Source organism: Poromitra crassiceps (assembly GCF_964638095.1).
Source record: "Poromitra crassiceps genome assembly, chromosome: 13".
NCBI lineage: Eukaryota > Metazoa > Chordata > Actinopteri > Beryciformes > Melamphaidae > Poromitra > Poromitra crassiceps.
Window position 1 is genome coordinate 20,584,207 of NC_139644.1, and position 24,653 is coordinate 20,608,859.

The 24,653-nt window shown below is 47.5% G+C and overlaps 1 protein-coding gene across 1 annotated transcript in view; it reads right to left on the minus strand.

Moving 5' to 3' along the window:
- Positions 1 to 996: 996 nt before the first annotated feature.
- The window catches only part of cacnb1 (calcium channel, voltage-dependent, beta 1 subunit), a gene marked incomplete at both ends in the record, with an annotated part of 37,311 nt that continues 13,654 nt past the window's right edge, over positions 997 to 24,653 (minus strand). The window contains 12 exons of the mRNA XM_083649181.1: positions 997 to 1,527; positions 3,735 to 3,920; positions 5,074 to 5,169; positions 5,306 to 5,457; positions 7,985 to 8,094; positions 9,373 to 9,431; positions 9,538 to 9,618; positions 12,871 to 13,028; positions 14,170 to 14,237; positions 16,770 to 16,906; positions 17,230 to 17,352; positions 17,634 to 17,753. Coding sequence (XP_083505307.1) covers positions 997 to 1,527; positions 3,735 to 3,920; positions 5,074 to 5,169; positions 5,306 to 5,457; positions 7,985 to 8,094; positions 9,373 to 9,431; positions 9,538 to 9,618; positions 12,871 to 13,028; positions 14,170 to 14,237; positions 16,770 to 16,906; positions 17,230 to 17,352; positions 17,634 to 17,753 — 1,821 coding nt within the window. The remainder of the gene's footprint in view (positions 1,528 to 3,734; positions 3,921 to 5,073; positions 5,170 to 5,305; positions 5,458 to 7,984; positions 8,095 to 9,372; positions 9,432 to 9,537; positions 9,619 to 12,870; positions 13,029 to 14,169; positions 14,238 to 16,769; positions 16,907 to 17,229; positions 17,353 to 17,633; positions 17,754 to 24,653) is intronic.

The following is a 24,653-nucleotide window of genomic DNA, read 5'->3' on the forward strand; positions in this document are numbered from 1 at the left end:
TTAAGACATCCCACCGCGGCGATGGTGGACATGGCTTGGCGAGACATTCCGGCACTTGTGATTGGAGTTTTCTTGAAGTAAAAGGGTTCTTCAGGGTGTGAGAGACTAAGGCAGGACACTTCATTCACATCACGACTAACGACCGCGTTTCAACACTGCACCCACAGCACCCACGAACAGCAGGGGACAGAATTGGGGGACAGGGCGGGTCAGACAGTGAGGTACGATGGCCGACTCGCGACAGGGAAGAGGTGAGTATCTTTGGGCCGTGTTGTCAAATACATCGAGGTGACTTGAGGAAAACAATGTCAATACATTTCCCCCGCCTTAACATTTATGGCAACTTCTCCACCAGCTTTTTAAGGTCTGGGTGATAAGAGAGTGGAGGCGAGAGAGACTCGTACTCTCTGGACCCCGAAAAAGGGCAAGAAAGTAACCCAGGAGTCCAAGAGAGTGAGCGAGAGTAAGGTAAGAGAGAGAGAGAGTGAGTGAGAGAGAGACCCTGACACTGTACATGGGGACGGTGACATAAGACCCTGTTTAAGACTGCAGAGGACAGACATGACAGACGACAGCTCTACCAGCCTTCACATTCTACATTTTGAAGGAGAGATTGAGTCGTACGGATCACAATCATAGATTCACAATCATAACAATTACTGTCCTCGTGCTGTCAGTAGGATTCCGTGATATTCATGCAGTATTAACATAGGAAAACAACAAAAAAAGAAAGACCTATAACAGACCAATATCATTTTTCTTCTAAACATAAATAAATTGAATTGCTAGAATAACTCGATGAGGATGGCATCTGGCAGTTGATGTACTTCTTTACATTGTACTGGGATGTAAACAGATTGATTCGTTAGCCTGACTGGCATGGCCCCAAACCCACGCTTCAGTTCCATTTAAACCCACACCCAGGGCCCCACCCCTCCCCCCCGCCCCTCAGTCGTGTTCAGTAACTTCCTTGCCTCGACGGTGTAACGTTGTATTTTAGCGGATGTAGACGTCCCTCCCCCAGTCGTCCTGGTTCTTGTTGCGGCCCATGTTGCCCCCTGTATCCGCCGGGTCCTGGCAGTAGCGCTCCCTCAGCTTGGCGCGTCCATGCGTCTGCGTCTGGCTTGCCATCGGAGGCGGGTGGTTCAGGTTCTCCTGGTCCGGTTCGGCCCCCTCATCTTCCCAGGACGCCTGGCGGCCGCGGTGCTGTGCCGGGTGCGGGCGGCCGCCCCCGCCCCCCCGGTAGGGCTCGGGCTCTTCGTACGGGTCCGTCTCGATGTCCATGCAGGAGTCTCCAGCCTCGGTGTAGGCCGAGTCCCGGCTGCCCTGCGTCTCCGAGTCGAAGGTGTCTTGCCGCGACAGGCCCCGCCCGCTGCTGCCCCGCGACTGGCCCCGAGAAGAGCGCAGGTACGCCCCCTGCTGCTGGGGCTTTCCGCCCCCCAGGTCCACGGGATAGTCGTGGAGGCTGCCGCTCCCACCGCATTCTGTCAGATGCCCTTCCCGCTTCTGCTCCCCCAGGTACGGCCCCTGCAGCCAGCAGCCGCAGCCATGCCACACAGCAACCATGCAGAGACACAAACAGCAGAGCAGAACCAGGCTGTGAGCGGTTAGGCGCCGGGGTTAGGATGAGGCAGGACATACAGACTAGGATTAGGATTAGGAGCAACATTCACTTTGATATCAAACCATCACACTATCACCGACTGTGCTGTTCCAGCTGAAAGGCCTTGCACTGAAAAGCATTGCCATTCATGAGTGACATCACTTTACATGCCACAATGCACACACATATTAAATCTAAAATTAAATGTACGCCACACACAAACACGCACATGCACACGCACACTCTCTCTCTCTCTCTCTCTCTCTCTCTCTCTCTCTCTCTCTCACTCCACTTCCATACAAATATTAAGATTAGAAGTTCTGCTAATTCGATGCTGTAAAATCACTTCACCCAACTGCATTAGGAAGAAACACAGCCAAACACTTATTCAGCAAGCAGACTAAACTCTATCTTAAAGCCAACAGTGCCATCTACTGGCTCATTGATGACATGGCAGAAAAAGTGCAGAAAGATCACTATTGTTACCAGTTATTAGTGTAATTAACTCAGCAGCTCTGATCAAATCCACACCACATGATGCTAAGCATCTAGACTGACTCACAATGCTGAATATATTTCTTTCTTTTTAATGAAGAAATGGCAATAGATGCAAATTTGAGGCATCTGTCCTTATGTAGATTATTTCTGTTGCCACCAAAATAAATATCTCAATGAAAAATGATAAGAAGGAAATCAAAATGATTAGGGATGCACCGATATGAAAATTTTGGCCAATACTGATAACCGATATTACATTACGGTGTTACGATATAACATTGCGGTAATGGCCGATAACTTCATTTTGTTTCTATGATAACAAAATGTTGTACATACTGAAAAACACATGTAAACACTGTAAATTTGAAAATGTAAGGTCTTTATTTCCAAAACATTTGTAAAAGCCCATAAATCATAGATTTACCGCATTGTTTCCTCTCAATATGAAAATGTTGGATGATACTGTACTGTTATTTTACTCATCTGACCGATACCGATATATTCGAAAATTACTAACACCATCCAATACCGATTTGATTGCAGATATATCGTGCATCCCTAAAAAATTACATTTAAATATCTCACAATATGGCACTGATCATGATTGATCCTGGATATAACTGGTGGTCAATAGTAACTTGGGAGTCGAGGCACAGATGGTTTAGTGTTTTGCTGTTCAAATCGTTATAACATGTGAAGAGATTAAACTGGCCAAACTGTTAGTAGCAGCCTCCACTAAACTAAAAGCCTTTCTGATGGAAGAGGCGGACATGACTTGCTGCTTTCAGGGGCGGTACCATGGCAACACGGAGGAGGACGGCAAACTGGATTGTGCCTCCCAGAGAATAAAAAAAAGTGCTGGAGAAAGGAGGCCATGACGGAGCACAAGGGGGCAGGGCGCGGGCAGAGGACAACATTTTCACTCTTGGTTACAGTAAAATGGATGGAGGCCCAGGGGCAGAGGTGCCTCAAGTCCAAAGTGATTTGAGCTCGGCTATTCTCACAGTTCTGCCACTGCAGGGGAACAAAGTGTTGGCTTGAAGAAGTGGCTTGCCCACAGAAACTCTGAATGGTTCTGTTTGTTTCGTATGTTGCTTGCTTTAAGATACAGACTGTCATTTTGTAGAGGGGTGGGTTTCTCAAACAGAGCTTTCTGCCCTTTATGTGTGGGTGTTTTATCAAACTGGCGTTGGAACTTAGATCTTATTTAGTTCATGCGCGCATGCCTGCATAGGTGTGTGTGTGTGTGTGTGTGTGTGTGTGTGTGTGTGTGTTTATGAGTGAGGGGGTGAATGTGCTCCTGGGATCGGTTTTGATAGAGCCAGTATAAAGCCTCCCCATATCCTATCCTCCCCACCTGCATGTGTGTTGTGTTTCTATATACAGCATGTCTGAATGAGGGAGACTTGATTTGAGCTCTCCTGCATGGTAAGGGGGTGGGGGAGTGGCAGTGCGTATCTGGAGAGCGGGATGCTGGGTTTGGGTTGGGTTTGGGGCCCAGTTGCCGGACACACCCCTCCCCCTCCGCTGGCCTTTAGAGAGCGTGCTCCGCCACCTTCCCCGCATTGGCGACAGGCCCGTCCAGACCGGGCCACAGATCCAGGTTTCGGCGCAGGGAGGTGAGCACCTGTACCTGCAGGTTGGAGACGGGCTCTGGGGAGGCGGCCAGGGCGGCGGTGGCCATGGTGCGGTTGAGCAGGGGGTTGGGCGGGTTGCTGCTCGGGGGGTGCGTGGCCTTCCAGTAGGCCTCCAGGTAGTCAGCCAGGTGCTCACAGGCGTCCTCCAGCTGGTTCTCATCTAGGATGATGTCAAACAGCTCCTAAAACACACACACACACACACACACACACACACACACACACGCAGGGCAAGTTGAATGGCCGCTGGCCAGAGCGCGTTTTAGAAGATATCATTGTTTTGTGTTTCACCTAAAAAAATCGACAGCGACAGCATGGTCTGGGGGAGAAACATGCACACAGCAGTTATTATCCTATAGTAAATGAGTTGGCATGAATCCTCTCCTCTCCCCCGAGGGTTTTCATAGTCCACTTCACTGACTGATTCAAATTCCGCTCAGCTGTGTCCTGTGTCCTTCACTCAGGTGTCTTCCATCAGTAGCTAACAAATGGAGCTCTTCATGGTGCTGAACCTGGGTTCACTCATTTTGGCCACTAATTAGCCATTTTTGCCCATTAGTCGGCCCTAATTACCTAATAAAAAAAACGGGTCTGGCTCCACTAGGTGATCTGCAGGGGTGCTCTTTACACTTGCTGAAAGATTCAGCCCAGTCGCACGTAAAATGGCATAGCTGTGGCTGAACACAATTCTGCTCACACACTCACACACAGACATTTCACATTCTTATTATAGGATTATAGGCAGCACGCAGTGTCTGTGTTCTTCTGTCGCTCTGTCCATGACGTTTCAGCAGTGCCTAGAAACACTGGGCCTAACAGCAGGTTAGCCTACCAAGTTAAAAACATAGGACCTAATTATTTTGAAAATATTTTTAGCATGACAAGTTATGATCTTACTGTGGCAGCCCAACACAGTAAATAAAGGGGAAACACTGGACTTCTCCCGGACTTCAACGTCCGTCTATCTTTTCAATCATAAAAGAAACACTGAGCGTTAGTTACACTTTGTTACCTGACAGATGTGGCGACACATAGCCGGTGTTAAATCATCAAAAGAAATCAATTTAAATGAAGAAGACAATGGAACAATTCACAGAGAGGATGTCCCTAATTTTACATTTAGCATATTTTTGTAATATATCAAGATTACATATCCATAACTAAAGGAAAACAACCAAATCTAAAGAGAAAATTATGGAAGAAAGTTATAAAAGTTATTTTCATTTTCTGGGCTGCCGGGTCAGTGATAATATACAAGGGGCCAGTAAGTCAGTTCACCAGAAACTCTCCAAACTCTCCAAATGCTTTTATGGCAGACCCAAAGGAGAAACTCACAGGAGGGCACTGGGCCAACTTGTCTGCTGCCACCATCTGCACGTTCAGGTGTTTCGCCTGGGACTTCCCCCTGGACTTGATCAGCCTCTGGAGCACCTGCAGTGAGACAACAACACTGTATACTGTATGTCTTGTATACTGAGACGTCCTTAGAAAATGTGCCAGTCCTGTTACATTGTACTAGGATGAGATGGAAAGGAATCCAGAAATGTCCAGTCAGCTGTTGCCATACCTTAGGTGAGGCTATTTTGATGTAGACAATGATGGGGGCTAGGGAGGTCTTGGCCAGCTGGGAGGGGTGGTTGATGGTGTCTGCGTCCAGGGCGACCAGCTGTAGGGTGCGGGCCAGCTCAAAGATACGCTCAATCTCACTCTGCACCTCCGCTGACGGCCCGGGACAGAGAGAAAACACGTCAATACAGCAAGACAGTGAGTGAAGCGATTATGCAATTTATTTATTTGTTTTGCGTAGAAGAGATTAGCATTTGTCAGTGTTACTTCCTTCAGTTTGCCTACACAAGTGCACAGCCGGTGTGTTAGTACGTCATGCGTGTCGAACTGTATTCAAATAAAACAGTTCCAAGCGTATGAATCAGACCCCATCACAGTTGACGTTCCATTTATGCATCGCTAAATGGAGCAGCGTGGCATTCTCATTCTATGACCACTTCCCGACATTTAGGATTTCCTGATCTACTCGTGATGTCTGCTGCTCAAAGGAAGGAGGCACTTTAGAATGAGATGCCTGTGGCACTTGGAATAACACAATTTATCACCATGTAAACAAACCAACAAACAAAAAACAACAACAACAACAACAACTCCTCATCAAACAGATGAGGCGTTAACATTAGTTTTTGTTCAAACTTGTTAAACTACTGTAACAGGCATAGCAGTCATTATTCTATTAGGTGAACCCACTCAAGTGGAATACTTGGGCATTTTCATTGTTCCTCAACAGCAGCCTATAAGAGCCTGTTATTCAGCATTTACAGCACGATTCCCCTTTTGATCAGTCTGTTGATGTGTCAGGACAGAGATTAAAAGGCAAGGAGCAGAATGGCGTCCCTGGTGAAACTCTCGCTGCTGCCAACCCAGCAGCAGTGAGAGATAACAGAGGGGCCAGGGCTGGAGGCGTGTTGGCAGCCTCCAGAGGCCTGAGGCGAAGGGAATTAAACCTGGAGGCGAAACAGGGAAACGCTCCGCAGAGTGATAAGAAATATGAACATTAACTGACATAAAGAAATGCCAAGGAAGGCTTCTATTAACCCAGGGGTTCTCAACCTTTTTTGACTTGTGACCGCACTTTGACGTCACAAAAATCTAGGGACATTCAAATGTTTTGCTAAAAATTAATTTGTTAATTATTAACAAAACATTTTTTTGTATTAACTGTTAATAGTTTGTAACACTATTTGCACTGCTAGGTAATACTACTCCATTCTGGGATTAAAGTATGAATTCTGACTGTAATCTCAGAATTCTGACTTTAATCTCACAATTCTGCCTTTAAACTTAGAATTCAATTCTGCCATTAAACTCAGAATTCTGACATTAAAATCAGAATGCAGACTTTTTTCCTTAGAATTCTGACTTTAATCAGAATTCTGACTTTAACCCCATTTGAATTCCATGTGACCCCAAGATTGGAAACCACTGTATTAACCTCTCCAAAACGTTTGTGAATTTGACTTTGCCAGAGGTGTATAAAAACGGTACCAAAGTGAGTTTACGAAGCCGAGGCCCAGCTTCGACAGGGACTGCTCTTCGGTGTGATCGCACACACGTACAGTACAGGCAGGGGGGATTCTGGGTCACAGCATATGGGGGTGAGGGCAATGTGGAGAGTATCAGCTTCCCCCGGTGTGTGCTCATCCCCGGCCACATTTGTGCCCCCAAGCACCCTATCGCATTTCTCTCCAACCACAGATGACAGACACAGAGCAGCCACCAGCCGCCCTGCCGCGGTCCTGTTCTGGTTTCTGTTTTTCTGTCTTTTTTGTGTTGTTTTGTTACAGGCTGTCATACATAAGTGTGAGGAACAGAGAAACTGACAGGCAAGCAGACAGGCAGACAAATGATGAACAGATGATGGATGTAGCGACAGAAAGGGGGAGGGAGGGAAGAGAGGTGCTTCATTGTTTTCCTGTAGGAAGGAGAGCATACGTACCCAGTACGTCTGGATCAAAAGAGAGGGGAGGGGAGTGGATGGGAGGGGGGTAAGAAGGTAAGAAGTGACAGGTAGAAAAGATGGGATGGAGAGAGAGAGAACAATGCCAGATCAGACTCAGACAGGTAGAGCAGGTACATAAGGGACAACACTTGACACTTTCAATCAGTCGTGTGGATGAAGCACACAGCCTCCTACACGGTCTGTCCCACTCTTTTCGGGCAGGAACGTGTGTCAGCTTGAAGGGAATCACAGAATTCTCATTTTTGTGGCACAGAAGCCCAAAATCCAAGTCGCCTTTGGATTCCTTCCATTCAGAAAGAAACAACTAAATACCACCGCTGTTACCATAAGGATTCAAGGCAGTTTCCTATAACAAAATATAGGTTTATCTGCTTTAAAAATATATATATTTCAAGGCTTCAAATCCTGAACCATCATGGCGACAGATTTGACTCCTGTTCTTTGAGAGTTACTGTCCTCCTTATACAAGAGACTGAGAAACAAAACACAGGTAACACAAACCACATTGACATGAAACACAGATAGCGAAAGATAGTCATATGGATGAGCATTGAGCAATAATAATCAATCTCTACCATTATGATGCACAGTGCCTCACTATACTGTAGTGTACAGTTTCTTTACCATCCAAACAAATAACTAAACATAGTTCTGATGGCAGAGTGGCCAGTTCTGCTGTGGTTCTTGGAGTAATAGAGTATCTGTAGGTGGTCTTACCCAGGCTGGAGCGGGTGCTGGAGCGCTCGATGATGGTGTGTTTGCTGGGGTTGTTGAGGACTGAGCGTTTGGCCAGGGAGATGTCCGCTGTCACCCGTGTGATGGATATCCTGAAATAGTGATGGTGCTCCAGTTCATATACTGAGTTGCCAAAGAGAGCCAAAGTCGACATCACTTCCATGCGCACCAAGAGATTTCATCCGCCATTTATTTTCGCATAGACATTTCGTAAAACACTTATAAAAAATAGTTTTACTTGGTCAAACCAAGCGATTCAGGTATATTTAGAATCAGGAAAGACCATAGGACATTTCACTCGGACAAAAACTAAAAAAAACAAACATTGAAAAAATATATATCTTAAAGTCGAGGTGAACCCGTTCGTCACGTGCATCTGAGTCCGTTTCAGACTGAAAACAAATTGAGAGGCGGACCATATACGGTGTTGATTATTTGATTTGACAATGCTGAGGACTGGCTTTGGCATTGGCCAATCCTGGCGTGTTCCACCCCCAAATCGGGTGGGATTCAGCGTGTTGTCGTGCTACGCGAGTGGGATCCGCGGAGTACCAGGCAGCCAGGCTGCTTCGTGCGGAGCGAGCGGACAATCCAATGCATGGGTGCTGCCCGCCCGCCTGGAAACTGCGAGAGACGACCCCTGACAGCCAGGGAGGCTGTCAGGCTTGGAGGCGCGCGCCATTATCCTTATAAATGTAAATAATATTCCTGGAATGCATGTTTTAATGAGCCAGTTACATTTCTTTGCATTCTTAGAGATTATAGTTTTTGGTTTTTGTTCATGTTTCTAACAATTGGCCAAGTTAGTAGTTAGTTTATGGGATAGGAATTCTGCCAGATGACAGGCACTAGGCGCCCTTTTCTCTTTCTTTTGGAAGAGAAAATTATACTGAAATGAAGATTTGATTGACAGCTGCATGTCGTGATATGATTGGTTGAAATGGGGTAGAAATCTGATAGTAGTGACGTCAGCAAACTGTACATTACTGTTATCAATGAAATCTTGAAAAATGAACTTTTGATGTGAAAAAGTGTGAAAAACGAAAGAAATTAGACTTTTGATTTTGATTTTGTTTGCATACATTATTAAATAGGTGCACTGCATACCCAGGTATTTGAACTAAAAGAAAAGAAAAGTCATTTTTGGGTTCAGCTCGACTTTAAATACGCTTTTTTTACGTTTTGGTCGGAGTGAAATGTTTTTATAAGCATTTTACGAAATGTCTATGTGAAAATAAATGGCGGATGCAATCTCGTGGTGCGTACGTATGCCTAACCTGGAAGTGGGTGTGACTTTGGCTCTCTATATGTATTAGTAGAAACCTGTTAATAGTGTCTGTGGCCGGACCGGTAGCTCGCCTCATACTCACCTGCCCTCAAACTTGTGTTTCAGAAAGTCAAAGAGCGCCTTTTGCATCATGTCCGTCACCTAGAAGGCGGGACATCGTACATTAGACAACTAACAGGCGAAATGAGCCACAAAACAAGTGATTTGACAAAGCCATTTTGCTCATTTGACTTGCAAAACGCATCACCTCGTAGCCTTTGAGTGAGGGCCCTACTAGAATGATGGGTCTCATGGAAGGAACCACGTCGTATGGGGGGACATGCTCCATCTGCACCAGGGAGGACAGCACCAAGATTGGGGTGAGGCAAGTTGCTGTGCCGTGTCTGAGCACACACACGCACCTACTACACACTCAGACACACACTCACACACTCTCTCTCTCTCTCTCTCTCTCACACACACACACACACACACACACACACACACACACACACACACACACACACACGAAGCTCAGACACACACACACACTCACACACACGAAGCTCACGCAGTCTCTGAAATATGATCTACAGTCACAGAAATACACTCATACATAAATCAACATTAACACAAAAGCCCTCTCTCCCTCGACCTCGCCCCCCCACCATTACTGTGGGCTATCAGAATGATATATGGCGAGTTTCAGACACTGGAGTCCATTTGTTTTATTGACTGCTGATGAATGTTCCCAAGCAGAGATCAATTTCTCACTGAAAGCGCTCGCTTCAATTTCTGAGTCTGTAGCCTGACATAATTAAACTGTCCATAATTAAACTAGATGCCAGAGTAGGAGAGTTCTTGTGACTGTGCTGCTGGTCCAATATAAGCTCACACTTGAGAGAGGGGACTGTGCTGCTGGTCCAATATAACCTCACACTTGAGAGAGGGGACTGTGCTGCTGGTCCAATATAACCTCACACTTGAGAGAGGGGACTGTGCTGCTGGTCCAATATAACCTCACACTTGAGAGAGGGGACTGTGCTGCTGGTCCAATATGAGCTCACACTTGAGAGAGGGGAATTGTGAACTTGTTACTTCCAGGCCAGTAAGTGAATTGCTGGACAGTTTTTAAAACGCACTTATTCACATCTGTGCCTCAACCATATATTACAACAACTCTGTCTTCCCCCAATGTGTGCATTTATGATCTAAGATAAGCATCTCTTCTGACATGCTCGATGCACCGCTCGTCTCTGCCACAGCGGTGCGTACGCCATTCACACTGAAGATGGAACCGAAAAATGTGCAACCTGACATGGAGTCTTATGCAAAACGCCCACACACACAATCAATCCACATTCCAGCACAGAAACTTTAGGCGTATATGAATAGCACGTTATGAATCACAAAAGGCATGATTCATCTATAAGGGCCTCTTTTGAATCCGTCTGCTTTGTGTTGAGAATAGGGTGAAAACAGCCACATGTTCTTTACTCTGACAACGGGGGAAATAGATGTGTATTCCAAGCCCTCCTCTGTGTGCTGTGCCGCTCTTCAAGCAGCAGATAGGGCTGGAGAGCGGTGCTCGGCTACATTACATTACATAAAGCCAGGCGAGAGAAGCTCATTTTTACTCGTTTGTATTCACAGACTCTAAAAATACATATTTTAAAAGTTTCCAAATGGCTCTGAAGGGGCAGCGCTGACACGGTGCACATATTGTCTCTGAAGGGGCAGCGCTGACGCCGTGCATGCAGCTATAGTGCTCACGCATTTTGAATAACATTAGCACAGTGCACACAGGGTAATGTGGTTAATAGCAGGGGGCGATGGCGTACTCCAGAGATAACACGTCTTTGCCTCGCAGCCTCATGGGAGTATATGCCTATCTTAATGCAAGAGCTCATTATAGCAATTTGAGAGTGTGATTTATCGATTTCACGTTCAGATTTGGGACCCTTGGACTCAACTAGCCCCCACGTGTGCTTAAATTTGACCTGCTTTTCCTCCAAATGTATGCTCACACTCAAAACTTTTCTGCTTGGACGGATTTCCTGCAGTCAAATAGCTCCTGCTCACACTTACATTTGCTCTGCTTGCTTCCTCTGTGCTTGCATTCAAATGTGCTCCTCATCCCCTTCAAACTGCTTCTGTGCGCTCTTGAAACTTATGCTTTTGGATCCATTCTCCTCTCCCTCTCCCTCTTGTGTGCAACAAGCCTGTCAGAAATCCACAACCAATAGAATTCCAGGATAGTGCCACATGATCCCGTAAGCATGAGCAGGGGCTGTTTGAATGCGAGTGCAGGAAATCCGTCCAAGCAGAAAGGTTTTGAGTGTGAGGATACATACATATATATATATATATATATATATATATATATATATATATATATATGTATATATATATATATATATATATATATATATAGTTTGAGGAAAAGCAGGTCAAATTTGAGCACACAGACATGGGGGCTATTTGAGTCCAAGGGTCCAAAATCTGAATGTGAAATCGATAAATCATGCTCTCAAATTGCTATAACGAGCTCTTGCTTTAAGATAGGCATATACTCCCATATCGCCGTGTGATTCAAATTGTGTTGAAAAGCATTTAAAACAGCTGATAGTAGGCTACCGTCGCTCAAATCAGTCGTCATAACTGGAAATGAAAGCATGTCAGTGTGCATTAGTGTTGCACTGAGCGTAACCAGGTCTGGGACGGGTCCACACCTGCATACTGACAGCTGTTTTAGCACCGGGGACATTACAGTACGTCATTTACATCATGGTTTACGGGCCCGGGAGGTGGCAGAGAGAGGGGTCATCCTTGATTTACAGTCGAAACGACACAAAGGATTCTGTGATTGTGTTGCGTCAGAAGTAATGCTGTGGAGCACTTTGGAAGCACGGATCGTTTACCCTTGAATCCTCCCCTTTTATAGGGTGAGCCCAAGTCACCACGAGAGAAGAGAAATGAAAGAGCAAGCAACACAGGAGAGGATGAGACAGAGTCAAAGGTTAAAAGTTAGAGGTTAATCTCGTTAGAGAACAAACCACACTCACCGACTTCTGTTTCTGTTTAGCTGGGCCGCCTACAGTATCATTCCGCACACAAAAGCCCGACCAGAGAAAGAGGAAAACAGACAAAAAAGGCACAAAACACAAGAGCACATGTTGTTATTGACAGGCTAGCATTAGGGGGGGGGGGGGGGTTAGGATGGGGAGAGGAGTTGTTTATTGATTAATACTGTCTGAATCCACCGCAGCTTCATGTGGAAGATTCAGACTGATAAATACAGCGGCAGCCATTTCAGAGCCAATCAGTTAGCTCAACGCCTCCCCCAGTTGACAAGCACAGCAAACAAACATCCAAACATATCTCAGCGTTACCATCATGACCGGAGCCTGAGGGGCCAATGTTAGATTCAGCAGCGGGGGCGGGTCAGTTGTGAGCAGTTAGTTGGAAGAAGGGGGGTGAGTAGGCGAAGGAAGGGTGCAGAGGGGACCACATCTCAGAGGAGCAGAGGGGAATAGCTGGGGTCAGGGTTAGGTCAGGGTTAGGGGAGGTCAAGCAGTGTCCCGGGCCGCTATACCGTTACCTTCTTAAAGAAGGGCAGTCGGTGGGCGTTGGCCTGAGGGGACGTTACGCTGCCTGACGGGCCTTTGGGGGAGCGAGGGTCACCCTGGGACTCAGGGGGCTCCTCGGCGTCCAGGTCGAGGGGGTCAACGTCAAAGGACGTGGACATGTCCACATGAGCTGAGGGGAGGGGCGGGGCGGTGCACGGAGAGAGGGATGAGAGGAAAGCGAAAAAACAGAGAAGGGAGAGAGAGAGAGAGAGAGAGAGAGAGAGAGGAATAAAAAGTTGAAAGAGGAAAGTAAATGGGGAAAAGTAAATAGAGGAAGGCATATGAGATGCATCCGGAAAAAGGCATGGCAGAAAATTACAAGAGAAGATGGCACACAGAGAGAGAGAACAAGGCATACACTGAGATACACTGGGAAAAAAATGTGATTTCAACTGGAAATAACAGTGACGAGAGATTTGAAATAAAAGAATGTGTTTGATTATCAATGAAGCAAGAGAACAGATGTAGAGGGGGTGGAGGAGGAGAGAGTGGAGGAGGAGTGCCCGAGAGAGCATCATAGAAAGAGCTGTGACAAAACCAGGAGGTGGAAGAGGGAGAGGAGAGGAGAGGAGAGGAGAGGAGAGGAGAGGAGAGGAGAGGAGAGGAGAGGAGAGGAGAGGAGAGGAGAGGAGAGGAGAGGAGAGGAGAGGAGAGGAGAGGAGAGGAGAGGAGAGATGTAAGTGAGAAAGAGAAGAGGGGAAAGGTGTTGAGAGGGCAGGGTTGTGTGGCTGCATGGGGAGGGTGGTGAGGGTTGTTGTTGGTGGTGAGGTGGGTAAAGTAGGCATGGGGGGTGGTGGGCAGGGGGTGTGGGGGGTAGCGGGTGTCCGCACTGTCTTGGTATAAGTCATATCGGCCACGCAGGATTTCGGTGTACTACGTAGATGTGGTTTAGACAGGCCAGTGCGGACTAGATACCGCAAGTATCTATATATTAAGATCTGTTTCATATTCAGTTCAGTTCAGTGGCGACTATTTTAAGTAATGCCCTGTCAAGAAACCCCAAAATATCACTCAGTCTTGATTATCTTCCCTCCATCCTGCTGTCTCTCACACACAAGCCAGACACACCCACGCCCACTGAGACATGCCGTGATTCATCAGCATCACGCATGACGGACGAGCCAATTAAAATCTACATCTAAATATCAGGCACCTGGGCCTGTCTCGTCTCTCTCTCTCTCTCTCTCTCTCTCTCTCTCTCTGTGTGTCGCTCACTCAAATACACGCACACACACAGTCACCAGTTTGAAAAGGTGACCCCGTGACCTCACCTGTGCCAGGTGGGGTGGGCCTGCGGGTTCCTGTGGCAACGTCCAGACTGGAGCTTCCTCCAGATTTACTGTGAGGGGAAACACAGCCACAAGTTACTGCTGAGTAGGAGAAAGACGATACGGCAGCTTCAAAATACCTTGCACACAGTCTGTATCCTGCATGGCACACAGTCTGTATCCTGCATGGCACACAGTCTGTATCCTGCATGTCACACAGTCTGTATCTTGCATGGCACACAGTCTGTATCCTGCATGGCACACAGTCAGTCTGTATCCTGCATGGCACACAGTCAATCTGTATCCTGCATCGCACACAGTCAGCCTGTATCCTGCATGGCACACAGTCTGTATCCTGCATGGCACACAGTCTGTATCCTCCATGGCACACAGTCTGTATCCTGCATGCCACACAGTCTGTATCCTGCATGGCACACAGTCAGCCTGTATCCTGCATGGCACACAGTCTGTATCCTGCATTGCACACAGTCTGTATCCTCCATGGCACACAGTCTGTATCCTGCATGGCACACAGTCTGTATCCTCCATGGCACACAGTCTGTGTCCTCCATGGCACACAGTCTGTATCCTGCATGCCACACAGTCTGTATCCTGCATGGCACACAGTCAGTCTGTATCCTGCATGGCACACAGTCTGTATCCTGCATGGCACACAGTCTGTATCCTGCATGGCACACAGTCAGTCTGTATCCTGCATGGCACACAGTCAATCTGTATCCTGCATGGCACACAGTCAGCCTGTATCCTGCATGGCACACAGTCTGTATCCTGCATGGCACACAGTCTGTATCCTGCATGGCACACAGTCTGTATCCTCCATGGCACACAGTCTGTATCCTGCATGCCACACAGTCTGTATCCTGCATGGCACACAGTCAGCCTGTATCCTGCATGGCACACAGTCTGTATCCTGCATGGCACACAGTCTGTATCCTCCATGCCACACAGTCTGTATCCTGCATGGCACACAGTCAGTCTGTATCCTGCATGGCACACAGTCTGTATCCTGCATGGCACACAGTCAGTCTGTATCCTGCATGGCACACAGTCTGTATCCTGCATGGCACACAGTCTGTATCCTGCATGGCACACAGTCTGTATCCTGCATGGCACACAGTCAGTCTGTATCCTGCATGGCACACAGTCTGTATCCTGCATGGCACACAGTCAGCCTGTATCCTGCATGGCACACAGTCAGTCTGTATCCTGCATGGCACACAGTCTGTATCCTGCATGGCACACAGTCAATCTGTATCCTGCATGGCACACAGTCAGCCTGTATCCTGCATGGCACACAGTCTGTATCCTGCATGGCACACAGTCTTTATCCTGCATGGCACACAGTCTGTATCCTGCATGGCACACAGTCAGTCTGTATCCTGCATGTCACACAGTCAGTCTGTATCCTGCATGGCACACAGTCTGTATCCTGCATGTCACACAGTCTTTATCCTGCATGGCACACAGTCTGTATCCTGCATGGCACACAGTCAGTCTGTATCCTGCATGTCACACAGTCAGTCTGTATCCTGCATGGCACACAGTCTGTATCCTGCATGGCACACAGTCTGTATCCTGCACGGCACACAGTCTGTATCCTGCATGGCACACAGTCAGTCTGTATCCTGCATGGCACACAGTCAGTCTGTATCCTGCATGTCACACAGTCAGTCTGTATCCTGCATGGCACACAGTCTGTATCCTGCATGGCACACAGTCTGTATCCTGCATGGCACACAGTCTGTATCCTGCATGGCAGAATGTGGGGACTCTCCATTTATTTGCTGACATTTAACTTTGTCCCTGGTGTGAAGTGATGCTGATAGATTACAAAATATGTATATATATATATATATATATATATATATATATATATATATATATATATATATATATACTATACACTGGTCAAACCTGAATCACAATTGATGGCTAGAAATGAATTTATTTCCAAGGCCTTGCATTTCCATCAAGGCAAAGGGCAGCTACTTTAAAGAGCCTAAAATATAAGATCGTTTTGACTCAACACTTTTCCGGTGTGTTATGTTAATCATTTTGATGTATTCATTCTAAAATGTGGAGAATAGTAAAGAAAAATATGGTGTGTGTCCAAATGTTTGACTGGTACAGGTAGTTTACATGAAATGCAGGTCCAGTACCATTTATGGACAGAAAGTCGTGTTTCAGTTCCTGACAGGCAACAGATGTTTTTGGACCGCAGGAACCTTTTTATAGTTCTAAGAACAGTTGGAAGAACTCCTTTTTGTTGTGTTCGCACCGCAGGAACCAGGAACAATAGTAGTTCTTAGAACGCCCTTTAGAGGGACTGTTTAGCTCCTACTTCAGGGTAGATACTTTCCCAGCACAAGAGGGACTTTTAGTGGTCCAGACCTAAGTGTTTATTGGTCGAGGCAGTAATAACCACCAGCTAACCACTTCAGCGTTCCTAGTTGGCGGCGGTGCAAATGGTAATGGTAAAAAGCCCTTGAAGGTATGTCATTCTTGGGGGAGAACAGTTTGGTCCGAAAACGCCTAGTGTTCCCCACAGGCTGCTTTGGTGGTCCGGCTGAACGAGGCTTTACCTGGAGCTGAGTCGGTTCTGTCTCATCCTCTGCTCCTGCAGCAGACGTGTGTTCTCCAGTTTGACGGGGCTGGGGATGAAGCCCACCTCACAGCCCTCCTTCACCAGGCGCCCAATCCACCAGTCGTTATTGTACTTCTGCATTCAGCGGCACAGACACAGACAGACAGGCATCAGTAACCAATACAGGCACAGACAGCCAGGCATCAGTAACCAATACACTGTCCTTCCCCTGTTCAAACACATCACTATCACCCAGGCAACCAGTGCCTTTTTGTCTCATGGCCACATCAACCACCTTGATTTAAAAAAAAAAAATCAAATCCACAAACTTTCAAGGATTTCAAGGACCCGTAGGAACCCTGCACAAATGAAACACTTTACACTCTGGGATTTGATGTGATCATCATGGTGCCACAATATAATGCCTTTAGGGAAAGGAGCAGAATGGAAGTGCGAACCTCTTTGATGTGCAGGAAGTCTTTGGCTTCAAAGGAGATGGCCATGCCCTGCACGGGGACGTCATCGTTGGGGCCGGAGTTGTAGCCCACATTTGTCCGCACAGCAAACGCCACAGGTTTGGTCTGGAGCAGTGATGGACAAGACAGATGTTAGTATGCAGAGAACGCCTCTCCAAAAACAAACTGCTGTCCTGACACTGGTCGTCCTAGCTAAAAGCTGAAATGTTTTTTATGTGATGCAGAGAAGCCAGAGTTCATATACGTAATACTGCTGCATAACGCAGTGATGATATTGGATGAGTTTTAGCAATGTCAAAACACTCATGTGAAGATTATGCAACGATTACGGACTGTTAAAGTACTGCTCTGTGTGACTATCAGGGACAGGGGTGGAACAGTCTGACCTTTGCTTTCTCGAGCGTGGCGAGGGCCTGTCTGTCGGCCTCCTTCCTCAGAGCCTCTGGATCCTCCTCCAGGGACACGTCTGAGTCCGACGGCCGGCTGGTGTAGGAGTCTGCAGAGCCCTGAGTAGCAGACACACACGTCAGTTTACACACTGAGGTACACACTGAGGTGCACACAAACACTGCAGTTTACATACTGAGGTACACACTGAGGTGCACACAAACACTGCAGTTTACACACTGAGGTACACACTGAGGTGCACACAAACACTGCAGTTTACACACTGAGGTACACACACTGAGGTGCACACAAACAGTTTAGTTTACACACTGAGGTGCACAGTGAGGTACACTGAGGGGGCCCACAAACACATCTGTTTACACACTGAGGTACACACACTGAGGTGCACACAAACACTAGTTTACACACTGAGGTACACACTCAGGTGTTTACACACTGGCCAGAGCCCTGAGGTACACACACACACTTTAGTTTACACACTGAGGTACACACAAACACGCCAGTTTACACACTGAGGTACACACTGAGGTGCACACAAACACTGCAGTTTACACGCTGAGGTACACACAAACACGTCAGTTTACAGAAACTTTACACACTGAGGTACACACACTGAGGTGCACACAAACACTGCAGTTTACACACTGAGGTACACACAAACATGCCAGTTTACACACTGGTCAGGAGGAGGGAGCCCCAGCCTCCCCACAACCTCAACCCTCCTCACCAGCGAGAGCTAAGAACGACACGACAGGAAAACTCAGTATGATGTCTGTTTTAATCATAGGTTTTCTTTTAAATTTATTTTGGATTTCCCCCCATTTCCCCTCCAACAAAAGAGAGCTGTAGACTAGCACAACATGCCTCCTCCGATACATGTGCAGCAACCAGCTGCTTCTTTCCACCTGACAGCTAGGGCGTAGTGCATGGGAGGATCACACTATTCCTCCCAGTTCCCCTCCCCACCGAACAGGCGCCCTGACGCAGCGACCAGGACACATTACCCTAATCTGGCTTCCCACCCGCAGACACGGCCAATTGTGTCATGGGGGCTTAAACAGGCGACGGCAATCACAGGTTTTCACCTGATACACATTACACACACCGGCCCACTGTGGCGGGGGATGAGTGGACCGCCGAGGTGCCTGAGTGTAATAACTCACTGAGAGTCAAAATTTTTTCATCCTATTTTGTATATTTTGTCTTTGTTTTGACAGATCGTATGGCAGTAACATCCTGGGGTGATAATGTCAAGAGCGGCCCGAGAAAAATCACCTCCAAGAATACACAAAAGGGGGCGTGGCCACCTCGCCATGTGCAAGCTGACAGAGACAGTCGCACGCTGATAGCAGGTCAATGTCATCTGAGTTGGACGAGGATGGACAACAGCAGCCAGAGACCTTTCCAATAAGGTTGAGATGTTTGATGTTTCTCACATGGAGCCGCATAACAGGTTCAGTGTGTGGGTGGGTGTGCGTCGATGATGGAAGGAGAGAAGGAAAGAAAGAGACAGAGAGAGACAGAGAGAGAGAATGGCTGGAGCCGGACCGTTTATAATATTAGCGGGGATATAAATTTCTCATGAAGTGGGCGTGGCTACGGTTTCCAACACTTCCAACCCTCCTGCTGGGTAACCTGACCCTCTTTGGCTGACCCTAGCCCAGCCACCCATACCACACAATAAAAGCCCCGGCGCCGGCCCACTGCGCCGCACAGCACAGCACCGCATTGAGGGAGGCGGCCTGCAGCTCTCCAGTGTTTGAGTGTTCCTTTTATATAACAATCCCACTTGTTCTCCGCTCGCTGTTTTCGAGGTGACAGGCTGCCTGGCGCTTTGTGGGAGGTGCTGACAAGAACGCGGACAGCTGAATGTGCCAGGCAGCAGAAGTGACTCATTCGCTGTGGGTTTTTTAAAATAGAGGTGAGAATGCGGAAAGATGACATATGTATTGACGAATCACGCGTGGAGTGGACCACCACAATACAGAGTAGGCACACAAGCAAGAAATCTCCATGTAGTCGTTTCTGGCTGCCCACTTTGTATTGTTTACATTGTAGGTTAACGTTGCTTATTTTACACCAGCATGGGAAATCTAAGAAGTTTCCTCAAACACAAACACTTGCAGAGCAGACTGGAGCTCCTCTCTCATCTCTGCTCAAACAGAAAGAGACCAGACTAGACTTGAGGGGCTAAATATACCCCCACTCAAATACTGGATGTGTATGGTGGAGTGAGACATCTGTGCGGTGTGTTTGTGTGTGTGTGTGTGTGTGTGTGTGTGCGTGTGCGTGTGTGCGTGTGTGCGCGTGCATGCGTGCGTTGTGTGTGTGTGTGTGTGTGTGTGTTTGCACGTGCATCTATGTGTGATTAATGGACCTCTATGCATTTGATTAGCGACCACGTGTCTCTGTACGATCTCAAACGAAATGACAAACATAAATGTTGATTCTAGCCCAGCCACCTGTTGTATCGAGGCGCTCTGTGGCTTGGCAACAACAGACCAAACGCAGACACTCCCTGTTGCCATGGCAATGGTTAGACAAGCTCCTCGGGCATCTGCAAACCATCCGCACTTCCTGTTTCCTTTACAACTCAAACACTCACAGCTGTACGCCCGCATCTCTCTAAAGTAGGAGCATTGACACTGTGAGTGGCATGCAGCGTCTAATGAGGATAATAATAACAGCCGCCTCCCACTTACCTGCTCTGAGTCATCATCTAAACCATACAGGTGCATCCCAACATGGAACGCCGATCAAGACAAGGTTAATCAACCTTGATGGGAACGCCGCCGCCGAAAATCAGCTAAAATGATGTCTGAAATAACCCGGGACCAACTCCCCTATTGTACCTACAACAGGTCTGTGATGCAGCACAATATAGAGTGAGCCAGAGGGGAAGGGATGGGCGATGACTCTGTGTGTGTGTGTGTGTGTGTGTGTGTGCGTGCGTGCGCGTGTATGTGTCTGTGTGTGTGTGCGCGTGCGTGCGTGCGTGTGTGTGTGTGTGTATGTGTGTGTGGACAAAATGCTTGCAATGCAAGAGTGTCTCTGAGTCACTCATCCAGTCGCTTCACGTCAACCAACACAAGCACGGAGGAACAAAGAGGCAGCGAAAGAAGAGCCAGCGAGGGACAGAGACGCAGAGAAATAAAAAGTAAGTCAATACTTTATGAAGAAAAGATGGAACCAGGTAGAGACAAAGGGGAGGTGTCTTCCTAACTCTTCCTCTCCTGCAACACTTGAGCAAAAGCGCATTGATAAAGAGTGAATGAGCAATCAGACAAATCCACCCTCCGCCTTTTCTTTTCTAAGACAGCGTGTCATGGCCACCCTCCTTCACCCCCCCCCCCCCCCTCTTCTCCCTGTCAATAGGTTGTGTCTCTAATTTAGTTGCTTGCTTCACTTCACATACAGCTCCTGTTCAAAATAGCTACAGGCCACCTGACGGCTAAGCTGCTTTCCTATTGGCCGGGGCAGGAGCATAAACCCCAGCAGTGTCATAGTAACCATCTCCACAGCTTGTTACAGGGAAGCAGAGAGAGCGAGAGACAGAGACATAGAGAGAGTCACATCAGGAAGGCACAAGGAGATAGACAACAGATACACAAATCAATAGTAAATACAGTAAAACACTGTGTGCCCTGAAGGAAAATTGTCACCAGGGAAAATCCAATAACAGCTTTTCAACATGATCAAATGATGTGTATTGACACTCTGATGCCACAGACTGATCAATAGGCAGAGAAAATAACATGACGCTATCCTCAAAACTGCATCAAAACAGTGCTTGAGGGACTTTTCTTAGGAGGTAAATACTCATGTGTGCACTAACCACACTACACAAGTTGAGATTTATTTGGAAAAATCCAAACTATTCTGGGCAGAAAACAAAGAAAGGGTAAAAACACAAGCAGAGGCATGAGAGAGATGAGAGTCCATCATTATCAAGGAAATGAACCCACTGGGTTTCTCTTGCTTCCACAAAGTGGGTGCCATAGTGATGAATTCACACCACCTTTGATATTGAAGAGATTGGGGGGAAAAGAGAGAAGCGTGAAATAAGGTTGAGTAATGAGGGTTGAAAAGAGTTGCCCTGCAGCAAGGAAGAAGGAAATGCGTGAATGTTTCTTCTGATGTAATGGCGTCCTTGCAAATAGTTTGACTGGAAAAGAAGGTTGGACAAAAACGGAGCAGTTGGACGTAGGAATGCAGATGTGCAGTCGGAAAGAACATCTCCATCATCATCATGGGTAAGCTTGTATTATGCGTCTATTGAATGGGACATTTTCTTATGAAACAAATGGATAGGAGTGCTGCGTGCGTGGGCCCTCTTTCTTATATTTCCAAACATAAGAAACACAAGAAGTCATCTTTTTAACTTTTATTTAAAGAGGATTTCAAGCGGCACTGTTGTAGAGCTCGGGGAGATGAAGGGTCCAGACTCATGTTTGCATCCGCCACTCGCTTCAGAGTTCGTCGCGGGCAAGTAGCATTCTTGTACGGGCTTGAAGGGCCCGGACTCTGGTATGCATACAGGGTTCATCAGGAATAAACCTGGCTCAGATCTGGAAGCTTGTGTTGTCACAGGTGTGTCTGTCAAGACACAGTCTAATCTCTGGGTAATCTCTTCCTTAATCCAGAATATCGAAGCCATGGACCAACAACAACAACAACAACAACAACAACATCAGTCCTGGAGCGTGGGCCACTTATAGCCTTTGCTTGCACACCGCTGATGTTGTCACACATACCATTGTGATGTCATCGGAGATGGTGACATCCTCATTGTGATGGCACCGGTGATGATGTCATACTCGACTATGACATCATCGGCAAAGACATCGCATCTGTCATGATGTCACAGGCAGCATTGTGATGACTCGACTATGACATAATCGGCAAGGACATCACATCTGTCGGGATGTCACAGGCAGCATTGTGAGGTCATCGACACAGTGATGATGTCATCAACGAAGCGTCATCCACATGGCTTCCACTGGAAGCCTTCCAGGGACCTAGCCGGACCCAGAAGCCTAGAATTGATGTGAAGCCTTTTAAACAGGCACGCTCCAAAACACTAATGTTAGTCAAGGTGCGTGTGGCGCCGGTTTCAGAAAACACCGGAGGACAGGTATTTTACTCAGCAGCAGTGTTGCAATTCGGTATCGGTAGTACTGGTTGTAAAGATACCGTTACCATAGTGGTACCACGGGTTTCAGTGCCACTTGCAAACTTCACAATGTTTTCTCCCAAATTGTACTTTCCAATTCCATGTCCCGGTCATTGCTCCACCCCCTCTGAGTTGTAGCCTGACCCATGCTTCCTCCAATACATGTGCAGCCACCAGCTGCTTCTTTTGCCCCTGACAGCGAGGCGTTTCACCAGCAGGACGTAGCGTGTAGCGCGAGGATCGCACTATTCCCCCCCAGTTCCCCTCCCCCCGAAGAGGCGCCCCCACCGACCAGAGGAGCCACTAGTGCAGTGACCAGGACACATACCCTTAATCCGGCTTCCCACCCACAGACACGGCCAATTGTGCCTGTATGGACGCCCGCCCAAGACAATTAAATGTCTGTTATCAATTGCCTAATATCACACTGACTGTAATCAAGAGAAATACAGCCTCCTCCCATTTGCTTGATCTCTGAGGCCCCTGTCATCAAACATCTCACAAGTCAGACGGCTGAGAGCCAATCAGAATGCATTAGCAGTCAGGTCTCAGACAGCTGTGAGCCAATCAGAATGCATTAGCAGTCAGGTCTCAGACAGCTGTGAGCCAATCAGAATGCATTAGCAGTCTCAGTTCCAGTGTGCATTCACATCACATGCAGCGCTGTGAGAGATCAGGCCGGCGAGCCATCAAAAGGCAGATAAGGAACAGGCAACAGAGGAAGATAAGGAACACTGTCTGCAGAAGAGATCAAAGACAGATGGAAAGTGAGGAGCTGTGAAAGAAAGATTCTCTCCCTCATCGTCGTAGCCGCCTGGCAGCCATATTGCTGGGCTCTGTCACAGCAGTGTCATGGCAACCACCGTAATGCCCCTGGACACCCACAGTAATGCCGGGAAGCCAGTGTGAAATGGCCCTGAAGTGCTGAGGGATAACTAGAAATCATGAGTCATGGACACAACTAACTGGAAATACCCAGATCCACAAACGAGCGGAGGACAGACCCAAGCTTGAGCAATAACAAGTCCTTGATTCATTATTTTCTGGGGGGAATTATAATTAATACAATCTAGCAATACAAAAACATGGAAACTGAGGAGCGGTTCAGTAACTGGAACCTCTTTGTTAACCAGTGTATTTATGCTGGATGCTCATATGAAATCCTTGAGTTCCACTGTGTCATTTAGAATAACAGGCCAAGTCCCGATCCGGCCCAGGCTCGCCTGGAACCAGGGGGCCCGCGGAGAGAGACAAGCCCCCTGAAATGGCCACGGTGCTGGGGCAGCTCACATAGCAGTAAGAGGCGACCGGTGGGACTGGAAGTCTAATTAAAAACACAGCGCCTTTCCAGCAGCTGTGGGCCCAGCCCAAAATGGAAGCGCTCAACGCAGTCAAAAGAGGGGATCAAAGAAAGACTAAGACGCCGCTGTCACAACACGGGACGGCAAATCACGCTTTGTCAGAAAACTATCCAGCCCCATTTTCCAAAGTAAAGTCCATTCAGCCACAGGCTCACAGACACACACAGACACTCCAACACACTCTTCTTCAAGTTCAGCCCTGTCTCTCTCTCTCTCTGGACAGACACGGCAAAAGTGTTGATCCGGATCCTTACCATGACGGGCCTGTGGATCCGCTCGCTCATATCCATACCTCGTTTGCCACGCTCGCCACACCACGGCAAACCAGGGCGGCAAAACCACCGTCCACACAGGAAGTTATGTGTGTATGTATGACTGTATGTGCGTGAGAGAGATAAGTGACGGCTAGTGTGTGTGTGTGTGTGTGTGTTTGTGCGTGTGTCTCTCTGTGTGCAACTGTGACA